At 40.5% G+C, this 20853-nt stretch overlaps 1 protein-coding gene across 1 annotated transcript in view; it reads left to right on the top strand.

Annotated features, from left to right (window-relative positions):
- Window positions 1-456: 456 nt before the first annotated feature.
- The window catches only part of LOC102306185 (transmembrane protein 132D), a 31603-nt gene continuing 11206 nt past the window's right edge, over window positions 457-20853 (top strand). Inside the window, exons 1-3 of the mRNA XM_005926941.3 lie at window positions 457-1201; window positions 6021-6897; window positions 15660-15797. Of these exons, the coding sequence (XP_005927003.1) occupies window positions 1129-1201; window positions 6021-6897; window positions 15660-15797 (1088 nt within the window). The 5' untranslated portion in view covers window positions 457-1128. The remainder of the gene's footprint in view (window positions 1202-6020; window positions 6898-15659; window positions 15798-20853) is intronic.

The following is a 20853-nucleotide window of genomic DNA, read 5'->3' as shown; positions in this document are numbered from 1 at the left end:
AATGACATAAGTGTGATGATGTCAGGTCCTAATGAGCCGGCTACATCCTGGCAGAGTTTAAATTGATTGTAACCTGCACTCAACCAGCCGATGTCTGAAAAGGTTGCGATGCCTGCAGACACTGTATAGAAAATCATCCTTGATTTGGAGAGTAAAGAAGAAACAACTTTGCTGATTTCAGTACGTTTGTAACACAAAGCAGACAATTGAGTGAAATTGCGCTGTGGATATATATATATTTTTAAATCGCGATTGAGGCCAAGGTTACTTTTCTACTTCAGCATTTATATTTTATAATAATTAACAATGAATATTTAATTTAAGAAAAAAACACAAATATAAATAATCACTTCCATCCAATTATTAAAGAAAAGAAAAAACCGAATTCAAATCAAATACTGGTCCACGTGAATTCCCATTTATCCCTTGTGTTTGTTATTTTCACTAATGAGATCTGGGCAGTTAGCTTCCAAAACACAAACAGACTATAGTAGCTTTACTGAATGTTGAGCGTGGGTCATCATGGACTGAAGCAGATTAAGTGATCAGAAATCCGGCACCTATGATCATTTCTGACATTACAATCAAACGCAAGGCAGGGTTAATCCTACTCGCTGCGTACTGGACGTGGCTTCCTGAGCGAGTGAACAGTGACAGATGATGAGTTTAGTACCCTGAGGATTGCGCACAAGACAGTCAGTGATCTGCTTTCAATCGTTTAACACCGCAGAGTCCCAACCGCGACGGCAGACTGGGAGACCGGCTCAATCTGAGCAACTTGTCGAGATAATTCGTTTAGAACGGTATTAATGATCCAAACGTAGCTTTCTCAGTTACACGGTTTCACCTCAAGAGCCTCACGTCTTGTGATCGGACACTAAGAGTCCCGCAAGGATCGTTACGCACAACTTTTACGCACAGCCGGGACTTGAACAGACCTCGATGCGCTTTCCATCTTACCAGCTATACGGATTACACTACCACTTATACTCGCACAGGTGTGATTATGGAAAGCGTCCGAACTGCAGGAATGGATGAAAGGACCCTCTTCTTAACCTACTGAAGCAAAACCCAACCGCACGGACGCAGGGAACTTGCCTGGAATAGCGTGCAGAGCCGGGTGCCAAAATGAGCACGCACTGGCAGAGCTGGAGGATCTTACAGATAGTCTTTGCAACAATTACAGCAGTCATTACACAAGGTAGGTGAAAACAAAGTGGTTAGTTTGCTTGTTTTTAAATTTAAAAAAAGAAGAAAGGTGAAAAATGAGTTCAAGATTAGCGCATGTCAAAGTGCAATGAATTAACATAAAGATTGGCTTTCACTGTAACAGCTGAAAACAAATTATTAGACTGAACTCTCCATCATGTGTACATATTACTGAATGGAGGTGGGCCTATTCTCAGCAATGCCGTTAAAGATTAACGCATCTTCTAAAAACATAAATAATACATAAATGTCCTCATTTGTGACTTACATCTTATTCCACTGTGATACAGCGATCCAGTGAGGGTAACACGAGCACATGTGTCTTACTTGCAGGAGAGAGTGTCACAGCAGTGAGTAAAATAGCCTATTAAACATTTAGGATTAAATCAGTGAGGGGTAAAGAACTTGATGGGTTTATATTACAACGTGAGCAGTGCTTTAATGCTCAGTGCCTTTCTTGTCATGGTGGAAGTATTACTTTCTCTTTTGGCTTTCTGCTAAAAAAAAAAAATTGGGGGACCCAATTTTCATGTACAGTGAGGCAAACAAGAAGCAGGCAATCTAGATTTCCAACTTGATAATGAAGAAGAAAAAGCACATCTCAAAGGCATTTGTGTAAAGCCTATAACTGCCTTAGATGACCATTTCCAGGGAATGAAGGCAGGCTGATTTGTGGGGATAAAACGATAAAAATTGAGAAATTGTGATAAAACAGATTTTTAAAGCCGCTTTAAGAGTCTCATTGGACATTGCAATCCCTACCAATCACTGCATAAGCTTAAGCCTCCCTAGATCTCTCTCTCTTGCTCTCTCTCTCTTCCCCCTCCCTCTTCTTCTTTATTTTCTCCCGTCTTTCCAACAGCAAGTCAGAGCATTACATGCCATATGATCACTAGTGCATTTATTGGAGTGTTTTCGCACATCATAAAGCCCCTCATAATGCATTTAAAATGAGGGTATGATGCTTTAACTGGACTATGCAGGCTGGTAACTTTTCTACTTAAAAGTGTGTACAACCATGCTTGGTTTTGTAGCTTTGCGGTTATTAGATTACAGTTTCAATGTTTGCAATCCAATCTTTATTGTTAATTAGAAACTACCCATGAAAGGTTTTAAACATGATTTCTTTTCAATTCTAGTTTTGTTTAAACTGAATACACACTCTAACGCCCTAAAGGGTTATGGGCAGATGTAAGCAAACTTCGATCTTTGTAAATTTGCATTTCATTAGCACCCTGTTAGCACCCTGCTCCAGCAGACACCACATTGCAGTGCTTGTGCTCCTGCACGTCTTCCACCTCTTGCTGGACCAAACTTTTGCCCTTTTTCCCACTTTCTATTTGTGCTTTGTTGATTAACTTCTTTGCTGAAAGGTACTTTAACTTTGCACAACTTTTTAAAAAATTCATGGATGTACTAACAGCTTTTCTTCCCTCTGTTGCACGCTGCTGTTTATCTCCCAAGTGGACTCCTAAGTGTCCCTGTCAGATCCTAATGAGAACCTATAATGTTCTATTAAACTTAGATGCATTGGAGAGGTTAGCCAGTCAGAGGATAAACAGTCACAGTGCTAACATTAGATTAAGAAAATGCAGGTGCATAATTAGTGCGGTTAGCATCTGATCCACTGCCAACACTTTCTATTTATAAACAGCACATTTCTGTATATGCGATATCTGATAAAAAAATGAAAAAAGGGGAAAGAAACCTTTCACGGCAGCGTGAAAGAGAAACTTTTGAGCCACAAATGAACACATCTTTCATTCTCTCAATTACTAATTCCAGCGCAGACATCCGTTTGTCTTCCATGATGCTACTGGGAATCGACTCACTTCTGCAAGCTGTTTTGCACATATGGTACAAGCCATTAGTGCGCATTAGAATTCACAATGGATGCTAGGGCTTTTTGCATTTTATTAGAATAATACAAAGATTGATTACAAGTGAAGAAATAGCGCTAAAAGAAAAGCACACTGAAAATCAGTTAGCTGATGTGCAAATGAAAAACCTTTAATACAAAGCCACGAGACAAACTGTAGGGCAAAATGCAGCTCATTAGACACAAGTGTTTTTATTAAAGCTGGTGATGGGGAAACATTATTTTGAAATCAACATCTCTTCGATAAATGAAGTCTCGAAGCTGTTAAATAAGCAGACTGTTGTTTCTTACACCCACAACAGAGCAAACCAACTTCTTAGGTTAAAGTAATGCAAGAAGTGAACATGTCCATATTGATGCATAGCAGTAAAGCTCTTATTAGGTATCTTTGAACAAATGATTGAAGTAAAATAAAAGAAAGAAAGCGGTATGACACACAGAAAGCTCCGTTTTTGTATCGTCTCATTTTCATTTCGGTAAGAAATCCTACTTGAAGTAAATTTTCTGCTAACATTCAGTGGTAGTGCTTGTAAATCTAATTTCATGCAGGGAGCATTTTCATTTGGACACAGAGAGGGATGAACAAAGATTTGATTATCAACAAAACGTTGGCACAAAAAATGAGCATTTTTTTCTTCCCCCGCACACAGAAAGCACTTAACCTACATACTGTACACCACTAAGGTGGAAGCCACTGAATATGTTCCCTGCTGCAGTTTTTACAACAGTTTTTGGTGGCATGAACATCTGCATGGTAACACGTGCGCTCTCTGATTCATCCAAGGAGGACGGGAAGCTCAGTGTCTTCAAAGTGAGTGATTTGAGAGGCTGGAACAGCTGGTGTGCCAGATTTGCTCTCGTGTTCAGGGCTGGACTCTCATCATCGGAGAAGTTTTGCTTGCACTGGCTACTTGATAAATATCTTAAATATTGGCAAAGCAGAAGGACGAACCTTCTAGCCAATTGTAAGCAAAACAGTTTCTGGAGTCTGAAGATAGATTGCGTGCTCCAACTGAAACTCTATTATCAAGAAAAAAAAAGATGTGAAATAACAAGAAGTGTACATTAAACTCAAACATAAAGATGTGAGCTTGCATGTGACGTACTTTACAGCGGCGATGAATGCTCCCTCCTGGAACACAGCGAGCCAGTTTATATTCACTCCAACTGGAGGTGCTGCCAGCTCTGGTATTAAATAGCACATCTGTCAGTGCCCACTGGAAGGCTAAGCCAGGATAGCCTAGATCCTAGGTCCAGATTCTGCCTCATGCAGTGTGTCACCCACTCAGTGAACATGACTGACACTATTGTCTGTGTGTGGAAGGGGAGGAAATAAACGCTGTTGTCGTCCTCTGAGGGCTGCTGGGCTGACATGATAGTGACATGTACAGTACAGTCGCTGCCGTGCGAAGTGTCAGGCCAGCTCGACAGGCTCGATGAGGGAGGATGAAAAGCAGAAGCGGTCGTGATAGACGGACCTATCAAGAGCCGGCAGCCATGAGGGACACCCGGAACAAATTTGACACAGAAAAACTTCAAACCTTTTTCATTTGAGAAATAATGATCAATAATTCAATGGCAGATAGCATTCAATGCGGCATTCACTCTCTCATGAATATAGATAAGTCAGTAGTTGTAGATCTGATCTTTTTTTTAAGACACTGAGTTTGGGTTTGCTGCCATGTTCACAACAGCCTCATCCAGGTTGTTATAGTAAACATGAGTGTTTCTGTTTTTATGCGTTCATGATTCACCAAGTAGGGCAATTAGCCACCAGATCAAAAGTGCACACCCGGGTCAGCAGCTATAATCTTCATAATTCTGTCAAAATGGACATTTAATGAGGACACATGACGCATGAGTGACCTCTGCTGATTTCCAGCGCGGTAAACACTCGCCATGAAATCAGATCAGGGGACATTTATGCTGTTCGATTGATTTGTCACAGCGATTGCAAAAAGGTCATTCTTTACACTTGGGATTAGTATTTACAGTACTCCTGTAACTCTCTTGTTATCACTGTACAAAACACACCGACACAGACCAGCTGGTGTACAAATGCGTACCTTAACCAGTAACCATGTTTTCAGGTGCATGCTGGTCTTTTACATCAAATCTACTTTCTTTCATTTGATATGATGATGCACAGCCCTGTTTGTCACTACTTATTCCCCCTGCCTAGAGACAATCTGAAAAGCCATTTTAATCCCAGTGTTTGATGGCTTATTTCCACTTTGTGCCAGATGTATCAGATTGTACCTTCTCATGCTATGGAGGGAAAACAGAGACACTTTTGAACATGACAACACGGCAGGCGACATTTTTTAAAGAGCATTTCGAAAAATTATTTCCATAGAAACCTATTTACTACCAGGATTAACTACCTGGAAACAATTACATACTGTGCAGAGAAAAAGGCTTTAGTCAACAAATCGATGTTGGATTGTTACAACTCGGCTAGTAACGGGCTGATCTGACTTTTGGGGAAAGCAGCATCTTTTATTTGGTCTCATCCTGACTTCATGTTTTATTTCAGATTTTCTCTGTTAATGTATTTTAAGGCCACATCAAAGCAATCTGATGTGACACCAGGACACTGGGAATGTTGTCTTTTTTTCATAAAACAAATACAGTTCGTAACCTTTTACAATTCCAATAATTTGGTGACAAAGCCAAAGAGTTTAACATCTGCTCCACCTGTGCTATAGGACTTTTAAGATTAAGGCCAGAGGCCTTTTAGTCTAATATTTTAAAGTCCCACTCAGTTGATCAGTTGGCCTTGTATGACTTTGATATTCGTGTGGTTCGGGGACACTGCCTGTCTTCAAATGTGACAAAAAAGTGAAATCCTTCAGTTTTGAAGATTTATTCAGAAGTAGCATAAACGTTTTGTCCTGCAACAGTAGTGTAATTTTCAATTTTCCTCTTTCAGATTTGAGCAGTAAAGAACTGACCGACAACAAGAGCCCAGTGCCTTTCCCTGTCTTCTTGCCGGTCAGCTACGAAGTTAAGGATGCCGACTACCTCTTCCTAAAAGAGGTAGGGCAGGACTTCATGAGGAACTCCAGCATGCAGAGCCACATCCAGCCCTTTGTTATTTTACGAGCCAGCCGCCAGCCGGTGGTCAACGCCAGCTATCGCACCATGTCTGCAGAGAGACCCGTGCCTCTAGATATGGTCCAGTCTGTGAAGCTCTTCAATGCACCAGAGGTCTTTACCTTTAACTGGAAAATCCAGGCCTTTGTCCTGACACCTCGGGTTTTCTCCTCCAAGCCCAAAGTCAGGGTGCTCTTCTATGTTGCAGGCAGGGATTGGAACAGAGGGGAAGGCGCTCTGGATGAGCTACCATGTGTGACCGTGTATGCGTTCTGGCAAACCCAGGAGGTGAGGGGTTCCTGTGCCATAGGAGGTGAGAGGGGGACCTGCATGGCCGAGCTGGTTCCTACACCTGGCTGGTTTGCTCCAGGGTCAGAGGGCACCAGTAGAGAGAGGCAGGATCCATCTGCTGGGAACCCTGTGGAGCTGTACTACCAGGCTCAGCCAAAAGTCAGAGGGAAGTGCAATTCTGTGGATGGAAGTCGGTGGGGGGGTTCACAGCAGCAGGCAGAGTTTATTCCTGTCACTCCAATGCAGAGGATTGGAAGTGTGCGTCTTCTGCAGGTGCCTAAGGGGATGGCAACGCTTTCGCGCCTCAAGCTCGGCAATGCCATCGTCATACGGACATCCTCCAAACCTCTAAAGAAGACTGACATCGCCACCTTCTACATACTCATGGCCAGCTCTGCTCAGCTGACTAACTTCACTCTCAGGTAAAATGGAATTTTTTGCCTCCCTGAAATTTGCAGTGGTCAGCAATGTCACGGCTGACCACATGCTTGCAGTATTATAAGAGAAACTCTGTCCCCGATTTACATGGGCCTGTTATTTCAGCAAAGTTGAAATCATCTGGTCAGCAAAACCTCAGAATGGGGAACCGCTCACTAATAGTATTAGTCATCTTCCCTAATTCTTACCCAAATCCTTTGCCATCAAATATAAGCGAATATTGAACGAAATGAGATTTAGTATGGATTATGACATTTGCCTGGAAATATCATAGCTGTTAACCATCTTTCCTGGAAACGGGATGGATTATTTGAGCAGCAAAGCCTGAAGACATTAAGAGCAGTTTTAACAGCAGGAGTCATCAAGGTTAACACGGAGCAAATAATATGTGTGCCATATACCTCATTATTTCCTTTATTTAAAGGGTATGCTCAGGATCAGTGCACAGTGCTGTAGAGTGTATGCAGATCGCGGAGATTAGTAGCATGGCTTCATCTCACTTTGCAATGCAGAATGCTTTTGAATAGAGATGAGAGCACTTGTAGAACCATCTTAAAAAGACTGTAATTCCTCTGGAGACCTCTGACATACTTGGTAATGAAGGCTAAATTTATACAGACATGTTTCAAAAAACAGCCTTCCATATTTCCCAAGAACCAATGCCTCAACCAGCTGACTAATTATCCTTAGCTTAATATCACGGCTGTCTCTCAAGACGTCAGTCTGTTACTTCCCTTTTACAGGTGAAATGATGCAACGCGGCGAGATTGGCACCTCAAAACTGGATTTAAATTAAATGCTTCCAACCCGCACTCACCGTTTCATTGATGGCTTTCACGGTCATCTGCAGCCTTTTGTTATCATCATCCAGGCGAAGATCAAACAGAAGCACGCGGCGGCAAAGCTACATTTGTCGAGGTTGGCTGTCAGCGCAGACAAGCAGAGATTTACGTTGACCCGATTAGAGGCAGGTTTTACAAATTGTTATTCAAGACACTATCAGCTTTATTCCAAGTCAGTGAATTATTGTCTGACAGGAGGCGTCAAATGCATTTTCCATACAAGACTCACTTATTAATTGGCTTTGTTTGAGAGTGTCGTAAATCTGTGGAAGGTGTCCTGACTTAAGAACCGGCCTTAAAGGCAGCACCGAAGTGCAGAAGTGCCAGTTCCTGGACAGTCTGCACTCACAGAATCAAATCAATACCTCAAACACTTTAAAAGTGACTTCCGCCTCGACTTGCTCATGCATGCTTCACTGAAGGTGAGTGGGTGAGCAGACAGTCATGGATTATTAATTCCCCTTTTTTAATTCAATTGTGAATGCTGGAAAAGGACCATATTATCTGAGCTGACAGCTGTGCATGGGTGCACTTGTCCTCCTTGTCAGGAAGCAACATTTCTCTCAGGTACTCGGCTCTTTTGCAAAAGGAAACATGCAAACTTGAGTCTGAAGGTGGTTTATCAAATATTTCAGCTGTCGCTGGATTTCCAGAAGTATTATGAAATAGTTTCACATTTGTTTGTTGTTGTTGCTTTTTAAGATTAGACCATGTACTTAATTTCATTATTTGGTTTCCTGTTTGTTTTGTTTTTTTTTAGCTTAGGCAACGGAGCCAAAAACCAATCCCTGCTTCCTCTTTTTATTGTGTCACTTTTAATCATTTCTGCTTTAATTCATTTACCCAATCATACACAAATGAACCAAAAGGAAAGCATTAATGCTGCCTCACTTCTTTCCTCTCTTCTCCTATTCTTCTGTTCTCTGGCAACATCGTTAGAAAGGAAAATGAAGTCCCTTCTGTACGTGTTGGTGACTACATCCATGTTTTTTTTAGACCATTAACTTAAAAATATTGACTGTGTCTTTAAGTTCCATACTCAGTTCCACAGTGCAGCCCTCAGCCAGCTTATCAGCACATTAAGAAGCGCTGTGCATCCAGTCCTCAACAGCTGTCTGTGTGCTTTATCACTGTCTGAATGTTCCATTAAGCTTTACTTAATACTCTCTCATCAGCATGATAAACCTGTTTTTGATGGCTATAGCTCCAGTCAAGGGAAATACAAATTCGAGGTTGATTGAGAAAAGACAAGCCACACCTGTCCGTCCGTCACGGCAAAAACGAACCTGTCACTCTCAGTGAGGCTTTTGTAAAGGTCACAGATAAAGTGTTGTACTACCGTCATCGCGCTACCCACAGGAAGGGCAATTAGATTATCCTTTTACCCAGTTGAGTGGAATGAAGTATGAGCAAGTATGAGTGTATTTTTCTGTTTTCGTCTCAACATCTATTTAAATTCAGTAATCAGACTCAGTAGTACCCCCAGCTCCCCCATTCTAATGGCTTTATTTAAAAGTAGCATTGAGGCAATAAATTAACAGTGAGTTTCTGTATCAACAGGACACCGCGTCAGTGAGCTTTTCAACCACGGGTCTAATCATTCAACTCGGTGACAAATAGGGCTTTTACATCCATTTTAGTGCTGCGGTGCCTGCCATCTGGCAGGAGTGTTGGCATGAACATCTCCCCAACTCCCTAAACTGCTCCATAAGTACGATAAGCACGTTGCCGATGGCTGGCCATCAGACTGGCTAAACGGTGGACATTTGCCTGCATAATTAACGATTGCATCTGTTTCCGATTGCACTGGGGTTCACTGTGGTGCTGTGGCCCCGCAGTGATGCACTCACAAAGCTAAAGATGGGAACACAAATTATATCAGCAAAGTAATTACAAACCCTATGTAGCATCTCGATAGCAGCCTTGATGATGGAATGCATCTGGGTGAGCTGGAGGATATCTTCTAGGTCTTTGATCAAGCTCAGCCTCTGTGCTCTTTGCGTTGCATGTGCGCTGTTTTGATTGTTGCTCTGTTGGCCATGTGTCTGTGATCAATCAATATAAGTCTAAAGAACACTGCATTACAAACAGTAAATAAGGAAAAGGAGAAGGCTAATGAAGGCCGAGGGCAATCGAGGCTCGCTTTGAGTGTATTTGAAAGTGTAGATGTCTACTATTGGGGCCGGTTCTCTTGTGGGCATTGTCTTGTGCGTTAGTGTTTTTAAGTGCGTGCACCCGCCCCTTAAGTGGATGAAGAGTATGCAAAAGGTGAAACAACAGTGCCACTCATGCCTTGCCTGGTCAGAAGTGAGATGGATGGCAGGTGCAGCACCTGAGAGCTGCTTTTCTCACACAGTGTCAGCTTCGGTCTCCACAGCCATCCATCTTCTCTGCCTCAGTGCCTCTCCCTGCCCGCTGCCTCCTAAGGCCCTGCTAACTGAAGCTATGGACACTGGTTCATGTTCATGTTCAGAAGAAATACGCCTCCTCGAGTCACAGGGGATTCTTTTTTTTAATGCAAGGGAGCTGAGAGACAGAAAAAAAGGGGCTTTAGATAAGTCTTCTTGTTACTGTCACTTTTTATTAGTTAAACCCTGCTCCACTCAGCTCAATACACAGAGGTGTTTCATCGGCGCGCACGTTATTCAGAGGCCATTACTAGATTAACAGCCCTCCAAGGTGCTCTCATTAATACACCGAACATGCAATCCTGCTTACCTCACTCACGGTGGATTAAAGTTTTGGCCCACTGAAAGTAAACTTCACAATCTAAGTAAGCACTGTTGAGAGGAAAGATAAAAGAAAAGAAGTAAATATAATGTTCAACCAAAGCTGAGATATGCAGTGCGATACTGAAAATAGAAAAAGAAATCATACTGCAGATTTCCGTTCCATATTGCATGTGGTAGTTTGATGCAATGCGTGTAGATTGTGTTTCATGCTTTGAATTTTAATGCCCTTAAAAGAAGAAAAACTGCTATAACTATAACAACCTATTCTTATAAGGTACCCTATTTTTTGGACTATAAGGCGCACTTAAAATAGTTTAATTTTATCAAAACTAGACAGTGCATCTTATAATCCGGTGAGCCTTATGTATGAATTCTGGTTGTACTTGAGGACCTCGAACCGATTTTATGTGGTACACGGCGCTCAAAAATCTATCAAAAAATGTTTTAGTACGACTTTGGTAAGCTACGATGCCGCACCACTTGATGGATTGTCGGAGCATTACAGCTACGGCAGTCAACACTGCGGTATCACTGAGAGTTAAAAACTGTCTAAATTCTTTCATCTTTAATAAAATGATCAGCGTTGCTGCTTTACCAGGTGTAACAATTAAGTTTAACATCCAGGCATCCATGAAAACAGAATTTATATAATTTAACGGAGTTAGAAGTTAGCAGGTAGTTAGCGCGCTAGTTTCTACTTAAACATGATATAGCATGTTCTGACTGAGAAATTTCTGAAAAATTTAAACGTACAGCTCTGCTATCACTTCAAACATAAACAAAGACTTAAAACTAAACAGCAGTGACTTTTGTAGGGTTACTGAAGTTGGGCTATCTGGTATATAATGATGTGCTATGTGATGGCTAGTAGCGACACAGCTATGTTAGCATAACAAACAGTAAAGATGGAGGATGAATGCTAATGTTTGTTTTGCTTAATCCGCCTTATAATCTGGTCCGCCTTATGGTCCGAAAAATACAATATATGTGTGTAAGTTAAACACGGAAATAAACTTTTCGGTGGGAGCATTGTTATTTTTTTACAAAGATTACATTTGATAAGTGTAGCGCGCGGCAAACACTAAAGCGGTTGCGCCAGAATGTCACGCTAAAAAGAAAGATTCTTTAAAATACAAGGGGGAGCAAGCAAGTCAGATACCACGGGCACAGAGAGGAAGCAGGTCTGATCAGAAACAGTTTATTACTAGGCCAGGGAGCACAAATAAAAACACCCTTAAAATGTATGTAATAAAATGTTTGCTCTCTACTAAAAACAATTCTAAAACCCGTAAAACTACCATTTTCTACATTCACTAAACCCCCCCCCCCCTGCTATAATTAGGCCACATGTTCATTATGGGTCCATCAGCAGGCCAGGAATTCCTCCTTTAGAGCAGAGTCCACGCCAGCCCCGTCTTCAGCGGACAAGAAAGAGCCACCCATCTTCTTGTCCTTCCGCTGGCCCATCACTTCCCAGCCCGGCTTGCGTTCTGCACCCGAATCCATGATGTGACCACCGCCACAGCTCCCCTTGCGTCGGTGTCCTGCAACATAACAAATAGGGGCCAGAACAATGGTCCCAGAAGCGGCCCTGGCTCATGGCCATGGTGACCCTCTCCCAATCCAGCTGCACCCAGTAAACAACAGTAGAGAGCCTACTCACAAATGCAGGCAGAGGTAAACCTCTGCCCTGCTGCCAATCACACGCGTTGTCTCTTACTGTTGCCGTTCCATGAGGTCAGGACTTGATCGCCGCATCACACTGGCCATCTCGCATTAACCTTCCAGTCTGGGGCCTCTCCCTTTCAGTGCCCAGCTAGCCTGTTTTTAAAAGGTCTTTACACAGCTGATAGGCCACCTCTGGACACACCCCTGCCTCAGCAGGTGGTCCCTATCAGCTAATTTGTCCCATGTGCAGCCAGTCCACAGTGGATAAAAACCATGTCACATAAAACACTAAAAACCATGCAATAGAAACAGAATAAAACCATGCAAATAAAACACTCATAAATAAACACTAAAAATCAGAATAAAAACAATATACAAGATAAATACAAATTTCCACTGTGTGACAATAAGAAATGTGAAGACAAAAAATAATTATCATTACCTTAGATGCACCTTCCTTCTTGTTATCTCCTTACCTTCATCCTAATCAGGGACTTGCAGGTTCCTCTTTGCTCCGCTCTCATCTGCCACCTGATATACCACCAGAGAAGCCATACACCGGCAACAGAATCTCACTCTTCCTTTTGCTTTATGTGATGAGAGGTGTTCAGAGCTAGAGCTGATTTAATTAGTTTCCAGTCTGTAAGTTGACTTACATTTCTGACTTGCGTTTGCCATAGCAACCTCTGTAGTAAAACTGGGAATGATGGCAATAATAGAAGCTTCAACTGAATGCTGAATTCAGCTACCCAGAATGCTACTGAAGGAATGAATATTATAACAGTGTATAACAGAATAAATATTAAAGTGATTAACCTGTTTCTAAAAAGGTGGCTTTCAGCTGTGTGCAATTGTCACAAGTTACACCACTAGATGATTTCACCCTTTAGCTCTCCGCTCCATGTAGGAACCTGTATTAATCAGACAAATGAGCTTCTGCACTGAGCAGCTGGAATGGAAATCAGCAGCTTCAGGGTCATGACGGCGCAAGATTAAACTGTTGAAAATGATACCATTCAGTCCTTTTTAATTACGACCTTTAACCCGTTAGCTCTGTGTCCATTTTATGTTTTTAACAGTGTCACTGTTGCTGCAACAGGAGCCAGATTTATTCATTCTGAAAAGGAATGAGGGCCATATTTCTGTCTCACATCCCAGCCATTAAGACAGCGAGTGATTACAGGGAAATGCGGCTCCACAGCAGAAACTTATGCGCTAAAATCAGTGGCCACTTGAGACCTTCTCTCCTGATTACATTTTGCATGTAATCTGGAGCAAAGGTCTCAAGCGGTTTTGCCAAAGATGTTTCTTTCCAGATTACATGTTTGCTGTGCAGATGTTGTTACAAAGGGTGGCTCAGATTTGTTGTACAAATGTAAAAAATGTGCACACGAGTAACGCTTTTCAATTAAGAGATAATGCATGCTTAGGCTGCTCTCCTGTCACTGCGCATAACAAGGGAGTAACGTCCTCTCTTCTTTTGCCTGCTTTTGAAATACAACAGCAAAGCCAAAGAAAGAGAAGCGCTCAGATTGCTGTTGCTCCTATCAAAAATTACACCTCCTCTGAGACTCATAATGCGCTCAACAGTTGTGTTTATCTCAGAGATAAACCACACAGCTTTGCATGCAGATGAAAAACAAAGAATCACACGAGGACGTTTTTCCTGAACATTCGGATACTCTGTCTTGTTCGTGCATATTCAGCAAGTCTGGCATATTTACATGTGTGCCCCTCCTGGCCTCCACAATTCTTCCAGAAGAGTATCTCATTAACATTTGACCTACTGCAAGCTGCTTATGCTGGGAAAGCCCCACGGGGAAGGTCTGTTTGGCTGCATAATGCACACCATTTACAAATTAGACACCAAGAAAACTAATACTCCATTAGTACATTTTGAATAATGAGAGCGCGTGAATATAAATAGAAAGAACAATGTTTTCTTTGCACCTTTAATTGCACAGAGGTGATGGTAATTACAGGTTGAAATAAGGATAAATATATATATCACAGGTTTGTGTTTTTGTATTTTCTCTCTCTTACAATTTTCTTTACATTTTCTTTTAAATGAATGTACAGAGTCTAATAAATATTGCCTTTGATTGATGTTTTATGCAATATCAGGGTTGAGAGGTAACTTGTTCCAATTATGTGTTATAAATGTAATTAATATTTTTATAACTAGTAAGTTATATCAGGAGAAATCGTTTTCTTGAGACAAGAGAGAAAGATTCCTACAAACAGCTTGAAGCAACAAACTAAACATACTCTCCAGCTGATGTGCTTATATTTGTTATTCAAACTTTCTGAAGGTTTTTGTACAAGTGGAGGACAAAAGAACAAGTAGTGCGCCTAAAAAAAACTATCTACAGCAGATAAACAGTATCTGAAAAGCCCAGTGACCAAAATGGGAACAAATCCAGCAAATACCTCACTGAACCCAATGATGTATCTGCATCATTGGAAATGGTTTCAGTGGAACGATTGCCATTTTTTAAGGGAGGGAAATGGGAAGAAAATGCAGATGTAAAATTCTGCTTTAAATCATCATCAGTGTATATGGAGGACATCAGGAGAGAGGAGCAACGGTGAGTATCTTCAGCCATCTGAAAAAGAGCTTGGAGGCTCTGTCATGGTTCGTGGCTGCATTTCAGCCAGTGGTGTTTGGGGGCTTGTCAGATTTTAATCCACCATGCAATACCATCTGGAAAGCAATGATTGGCAATGATACCAAACACATTGCCACTGTGGTAAAAGCATACCTAGATCGAAAAGCACTGGCCTCCCCAGACCTCAACAAGTCTGGGATCATCTAAACAGAGAAAAAAGGCAGCCAACATCCAAAGACAGGTGTTCTTAAAGATGTTAAATGTTCTTAAAGAAGGCTGGAGAACTATTCCTGAAGACTACTTCAAGAAAGTACAGAAACCTTACCTAAGAGAGTTCACGTTGGTCATTGACTTTCAAATTTGAATGAATCCTAAAATCTCTATTTTTGCTTTTGTATTTCCATTAATGTTTGTACATTAAATTACTGCACCAGTCAGAGTTGAGGCTTCTTCTTATTTGTCATAAGATTGTTGAGGCAGTGTGAGACAAAAACTAGATGTTGAAAAGTGTGAGAGCCTACAACCCTGCGAGTTACCAATACTGGTCTTTATTTTAAAATGGAATAAAGTTACCTCCTTTATAATTAATGTAATTAATGCTCTATCTATTCGGTTAGTCCCCAGGCCTGAATATCAACTTTATGCAGCTTCCTTCTTATTACTGAAATGGATTTATCGTGAGAAACCAGACAAGATTAAAAGCATTAATTAAATTCACCTATAAATGAATTTTAAGGTGGAAGTTTAAATCTATTGTACATGAGGGAACTATATTTAACACATTTTTTTTCACAAGAAAATTCCAAAACTCATGAAAAAAAAGAAAAAGCCAGAAATGTAATGTAATGTAAAAATTTATTGCATTCTTGACCTTTTCATTTTCGACTTTTCACAGAGCAACAGTAAGGAAAGGTGTGACCTTTCGAACAGTAACACCCAGTAACTCTTTACTGTGGGACATCACTCTGGATTTGAGTGTGGATGGAGCCATCGCTGTTATTTGTCAGAGAAAGGCTCCCATACCTGGGAAAAGGCAAGTCTGTTCTCTTCACATTACTTTATATGTCACTGTAGACTATTCATGTATGTCTGTTTTTTTGTTGCTGGGAAATCTATCACCGCTGATATATTTAGACTGCAGAGCTAAAAGGGGAATTTTAATGCATTGTGGGTTGCCGGTACCTCCAGCTGTTTAAAGCGGACGTGTGTCTGCATTGGAAAAGCAAATCACAAACAGTCTGTACTGTACATGTCTGCATGTATGTGGTTCATTGCATATTGTCCAGAGGGGATATACTTTAACCCCTTAGCAGTCCTATTAGTCCCCTAAACCATCCAATGTCCCGTGGGCGGTACGTCCGACTGCTAACAGTTTAACCACTGGATGACTGCAGGTATTCTTGTAAAGAAAGTCCTTGTAGGGAGGTATGCTTTTTACCCCCCTTTAAGTCCCACTTTCTGTCTGCACTTTAATTATTTCAAGACATTCACTAACTGTGAACGGGAAGGTATTTCTAGCATGTAGTACCCTGCTTTATTTTAACCTAAAAAGTGCAAGCTACTGAGTGCATCCTAAGGCTTGATGCTAAAACTATTTGCAAGACATCTGCAGGTTGGTCTGATCAGTCGGCTCTTTGGGTTCCTAAGAAGTACTTAACTTGCTCCATAATCTCATTAAACAGGACTACAACCATTCCCTGACAACCAGCCTTTCTCAGATGTCCTTTAAAGTTCAGCCAAGTGCAGCTTCATTTCGCTTAACTGCAATGAGCTGAGTACAATTAAGAGTTAAGTCTGATAAGCGTGGCCCGTGCCTCCTGAGATTAAAAGACACCTGTTTTTTTTTCCGTCTTGTTTTTTAACCCTCTGATGCATGAATTATGAAAGCCTTGGTCAAGATTTTTTTCTTAAGTGCTTTTATTCTTCTCAGGACATGAAAAAAAATGTTCAACTCTTTTTTTCCCCAAAAATATGTTTTTTTATAAAGTTATAAACTTGTCCACTCCAGTGGACTACATGCGCCTGAGCACTTAGCATGAAATACTGTGAATTTACTGTAAAAATTAATTACCTTGTGTTCTATTGTAAATATACAAACACTTGTCTGCTTGTATCCTTTGAAAAACATCTCAGCAATTTTCTTGGAACTTTCAACTCATAAGACCCCAATATTTAGACGTAAATAACAAAACCAATCAACAGTCCTAGCTGTGAATCCTACACCTGAATATGGCAAACTATCTCCAACAAGAGAAACATTTTTGAGTCTACACAGTTCTATAACAATGCAGGACAGTATTACCAAGCCCTTAGTAGCATGCGGGAAGAAAACACAAACTGACATCTTAGTCTCTGCATCTCCAAACACTTCTGTGTTCATCACACCTAGGCTGTCCGTAGTTCCTATGTCTCTGTTCTGCTCTGGCAGCCACTCTCATCATCACTGGACTTATCACTGAACTCATCATCACTGCACTCATCAATGAAATCATCATCACTGGAGTGGTATGGAATTTCCTGGACTATTCTGTACGCTGCCTTATTCTTTGCTGCATTTGAAGTCTACAAAATATGATAAAATAATTATTATAGTAACTCAAACTACAGCTGATCTGCACAGAAATATATATTTTAAATGAGTAGCTTATAAATGTAACAATTATATGCTTACTTATAACCAAAACAGTCCCAAAAAACAGTGAGACAATTTATGACTTATGTTAAAAAAATATAGTGGGTAATGCATGATGTCCACTACAGTGGACACATGGTTAATTGTAGTTTTCTACATATTAGACATAACAATTTCTTATTCCAAACAGATAATATCCTTCCCTAGATGTTACTGCATATCATCATATTTTTTTTTACCTGTTGGGCTCTTTTAGCATAGAAGGATTGACAGGATATGCCAGCAGTGGTCGGCAGGGGTGACAGTTTGTCTGCCATCTTTGATTCAGAGGAAATTTACTTGCAGTTGCACTAACTGAACACTGAATTGACCTCAATGGAGCATGACAGCAGAGAGCACTCTAGAGGCTAATATGCAGTTCCACCATAGAAACCAATGCATTAAAGAGATATGTACGTTTTAGTAGCTGTCCACTCCAGTGACCACTATGCATCAGAGGGTTAAAGGACAAGGCAACGCAGGAGAAAAATGTTATGCCATGGTCTGTCACTCAGGTTTGCTTATTACTGTACCTTTTTGCTACTGCCAACAGTGGAGTTGCCACAGGGATGTGTTAAAATCTACACTACCTATTTGTAATGTGTGGTTATCAGGTATTAATTGCATACTAAAGTGATTTTTTGGGTCCTTAAGTGACAGTTTGACTGCGCAGCCTCTGTTTCTGTCTCTGTTTTGTTTCCTATATTACGATGTTATACTGAGGGCTGTGCCATGAAGTGAGTCAACTCTTCATCGAGGCAATCTCAGGAAACACTTTACAATTTTGGCTGTAACTTAATGAGTCCCAAATACTGTGAAAGACGGGTCATTTAAACTGCATCTCTAATTGTCCAGCATCACCATTCCTAGATGATCCCTTGGAGCTTGGTGGATGAGAAGCGATAGAGACTCTGATTTTTAGAAATCATGTAAAGCCTTTCAGTTTTCCTGACAAACACAAATATTCAATGCTTCGTTTTTCTCTGCTGGCAGCAAACAATTCCAGGCGATTTCATTGGCCTTCATTTGACGACCTAATCCTAAAGCAGACAACTAAAGCCTAGTAGACAACTTGATGACCTTTACAGAAGATTTGCAAAGTGTAGTAACCAGTTGGAATTGTTTTTTATTAATACTTGTTCTTTACTTAGTCCCCAGAGCGTTTACCCCACCAGGGTTGCAGCTGAAAGAATAAGGCTAAAACGGTCTTAAACACCACAAGCAACACATGAATTTGATGGAAAATGCAATCACGATGACAGTCAGATCCACCTGTGGCTTATCGATGGGGGCAAGGTTTGCCAGGTTTCCTTTGTGGTTATGGCTGCACCAATAGACACAAACACTGGATGGGAAAAAAAATAGCGCAGTGGAACATTATTTTCTCGTGGCACTTCCGGGCTGCAGAAAAAGTTAGCAAGAGTGCACTTGATATCCACGGGCTTGGAGTTTGCTCTAGTGTGATATATGCAGCTCTACACCGTCCATGTTTGTGATGGATCATCTGGTGCCAGCACTCACCATTTTCTGTACCATTTAACACTAATTCAGGCTAATTGCACAGCCCTCGGGTCTCTTCACATGCTAGTTTGTTTCAGAAAATTCCAGTAAAGTTTGTCGCTGACCTGCCTACATTTCCTCAACTAATACCTTTGACACCACCACAGTCTGGGGGCCCATGGGAAATCTCAAAATTGTATCATAATTAAATAAAGCATTGACTTCGTTCGGAGACAATTATCATATTGAGATTTGTATTATTATTAAATTATATAGGCAAAAGCCCATTAGGGCTATGCTAGCAGCTTTCTGAATCAAAATGACAACATAGTAACAAAGACTATGTTGTTACTAAAAGCTAAAAAGCTTTTTATTCAGACTCAAAAGCAGAGGATGACCGGTTTTCTTGCAATTCTTTTGCAGCGCATAAAATACCTTTCATCCAATTACCGGAAACATTTCCGTTACAGGCAGCACAGGTGTTAACCTCTGGATGGCAAGGGTCATTCCAAGATGTTTAAAATGTAGTGACTCATAGGTTAACCTGAAACGGTCAGGGTGGGGCCCATGGGAAATCAGAAAATTCAATCAGAAATGAATAAAGCACTGAAAATAGGCTTAGAATACAGTGGGCATGATTTATAGGCCTTTGTGCATTACCATGTGCCCTAATACAAATGGCATTATACGAAGAATGGCACGGAAAGAGAATCTGGATGCTTTATTTATTTATTTATTTATTTCTATTGAATAAATGTTTTGCATGGTGGTGAAAGACGTATGCAGGTGCCTGCAGAACTCTTCCAGCTCAACATATACACTTTAGATTTAAAATGTCAACTGTAAGAGTTAGATTCTGCCTCTAGAGGAATTTTAAAGAGATGTTTGTGAAACAAGATTTTGATCTGTGTGTGAATATATATATTATATATATATATAATTATATTATTATATATATATAATATATATATTAATATATATAATATATATATATTTTTTTTTTAGACCCACTATAGAGTTTCATTCAAAAATGGTAAAGCTAAGCGTGCTTTTGTGGAAGATTGCTTTGTCAGATTTCATACAACATTAGACAGCTTGCCGTAATCTGAGAAACAACACTGAATTTATTGTCATTATAGGTTTGACCTCATTATGTTGTTTTCCCCATTTGCCGTGGATTGTGACATTGTTTATTACAACTTCTTTATGGGTTAAAATATTTATTTACCCAGTCTTTTTGCTAATCCTCTCTAAAATGTCATGAAACTAACGGAACCCCTGCTGGGAGCGTCTACTGTCACACCACTATGGGGACTTCTCTGACTTTTTGCTTAGCTGGCTTTAGCAAACACCAAAAGTATTTGCTGTATTTATACATTTAAGCTTTATTTATTTATTTTTATCCTCAGTTGCAAAGGGCTTGGTGTGGATCTTAATATTTAAGCACTGCTATTCTCAGTCAGACTGCCATCCGTAAACAAGATGCTGAAGCATCCATTCCCTGTAAGCTCCACAATAAATTACAGGGGGTGTTATTTATGTGTGTGTTATTTACATAACACACACATAAAAACATCCCCCATATATTGTTGGATATGTGTGTTAATATGGTTAATACCGACTTCATACCACATAGGCATGTTTATCTGAATTAAACATATCTTGTTTTGACAGTTGACCAGAATGCGATTATCTTATTCCTGGGTCTTTGAGCGATAGCCTAAAATGATTAAATTACACTCAATCTCTGTCTAGCTCCTAATGATGACAGCTATGACTGAGAGAACCAAACAGAGACAGCTTTTTGTGTGCCTTGTTGCTGCGCTTGGAACTTAATGAAGGAATAATAAAAAACTACTTTCAGTTTCTCCTGTTGTTACTCCAGAGCAACAAAAGGCGGCTGGTGTGCAGCCTTTTT

This window comes from Haplochromis burtoni, unplaced genomic scaffold (assembly GCF_018398535.1).
Source record: "Haplochromis burtoni strain Fernald_Lab_line unplaced genomic scaffold, NCSU_Asbu1 Contig_95, whole genome shotgun sequence".
NCBI lineage: Eukaryota > Metazoa > Chordata > Actinopteri > Cichliformes > Cichlidae > Haplochromis > Haplochromis burtoni.
This window is presented reverse-complemented; position numbering and strand designations above follow the sequence as displayed.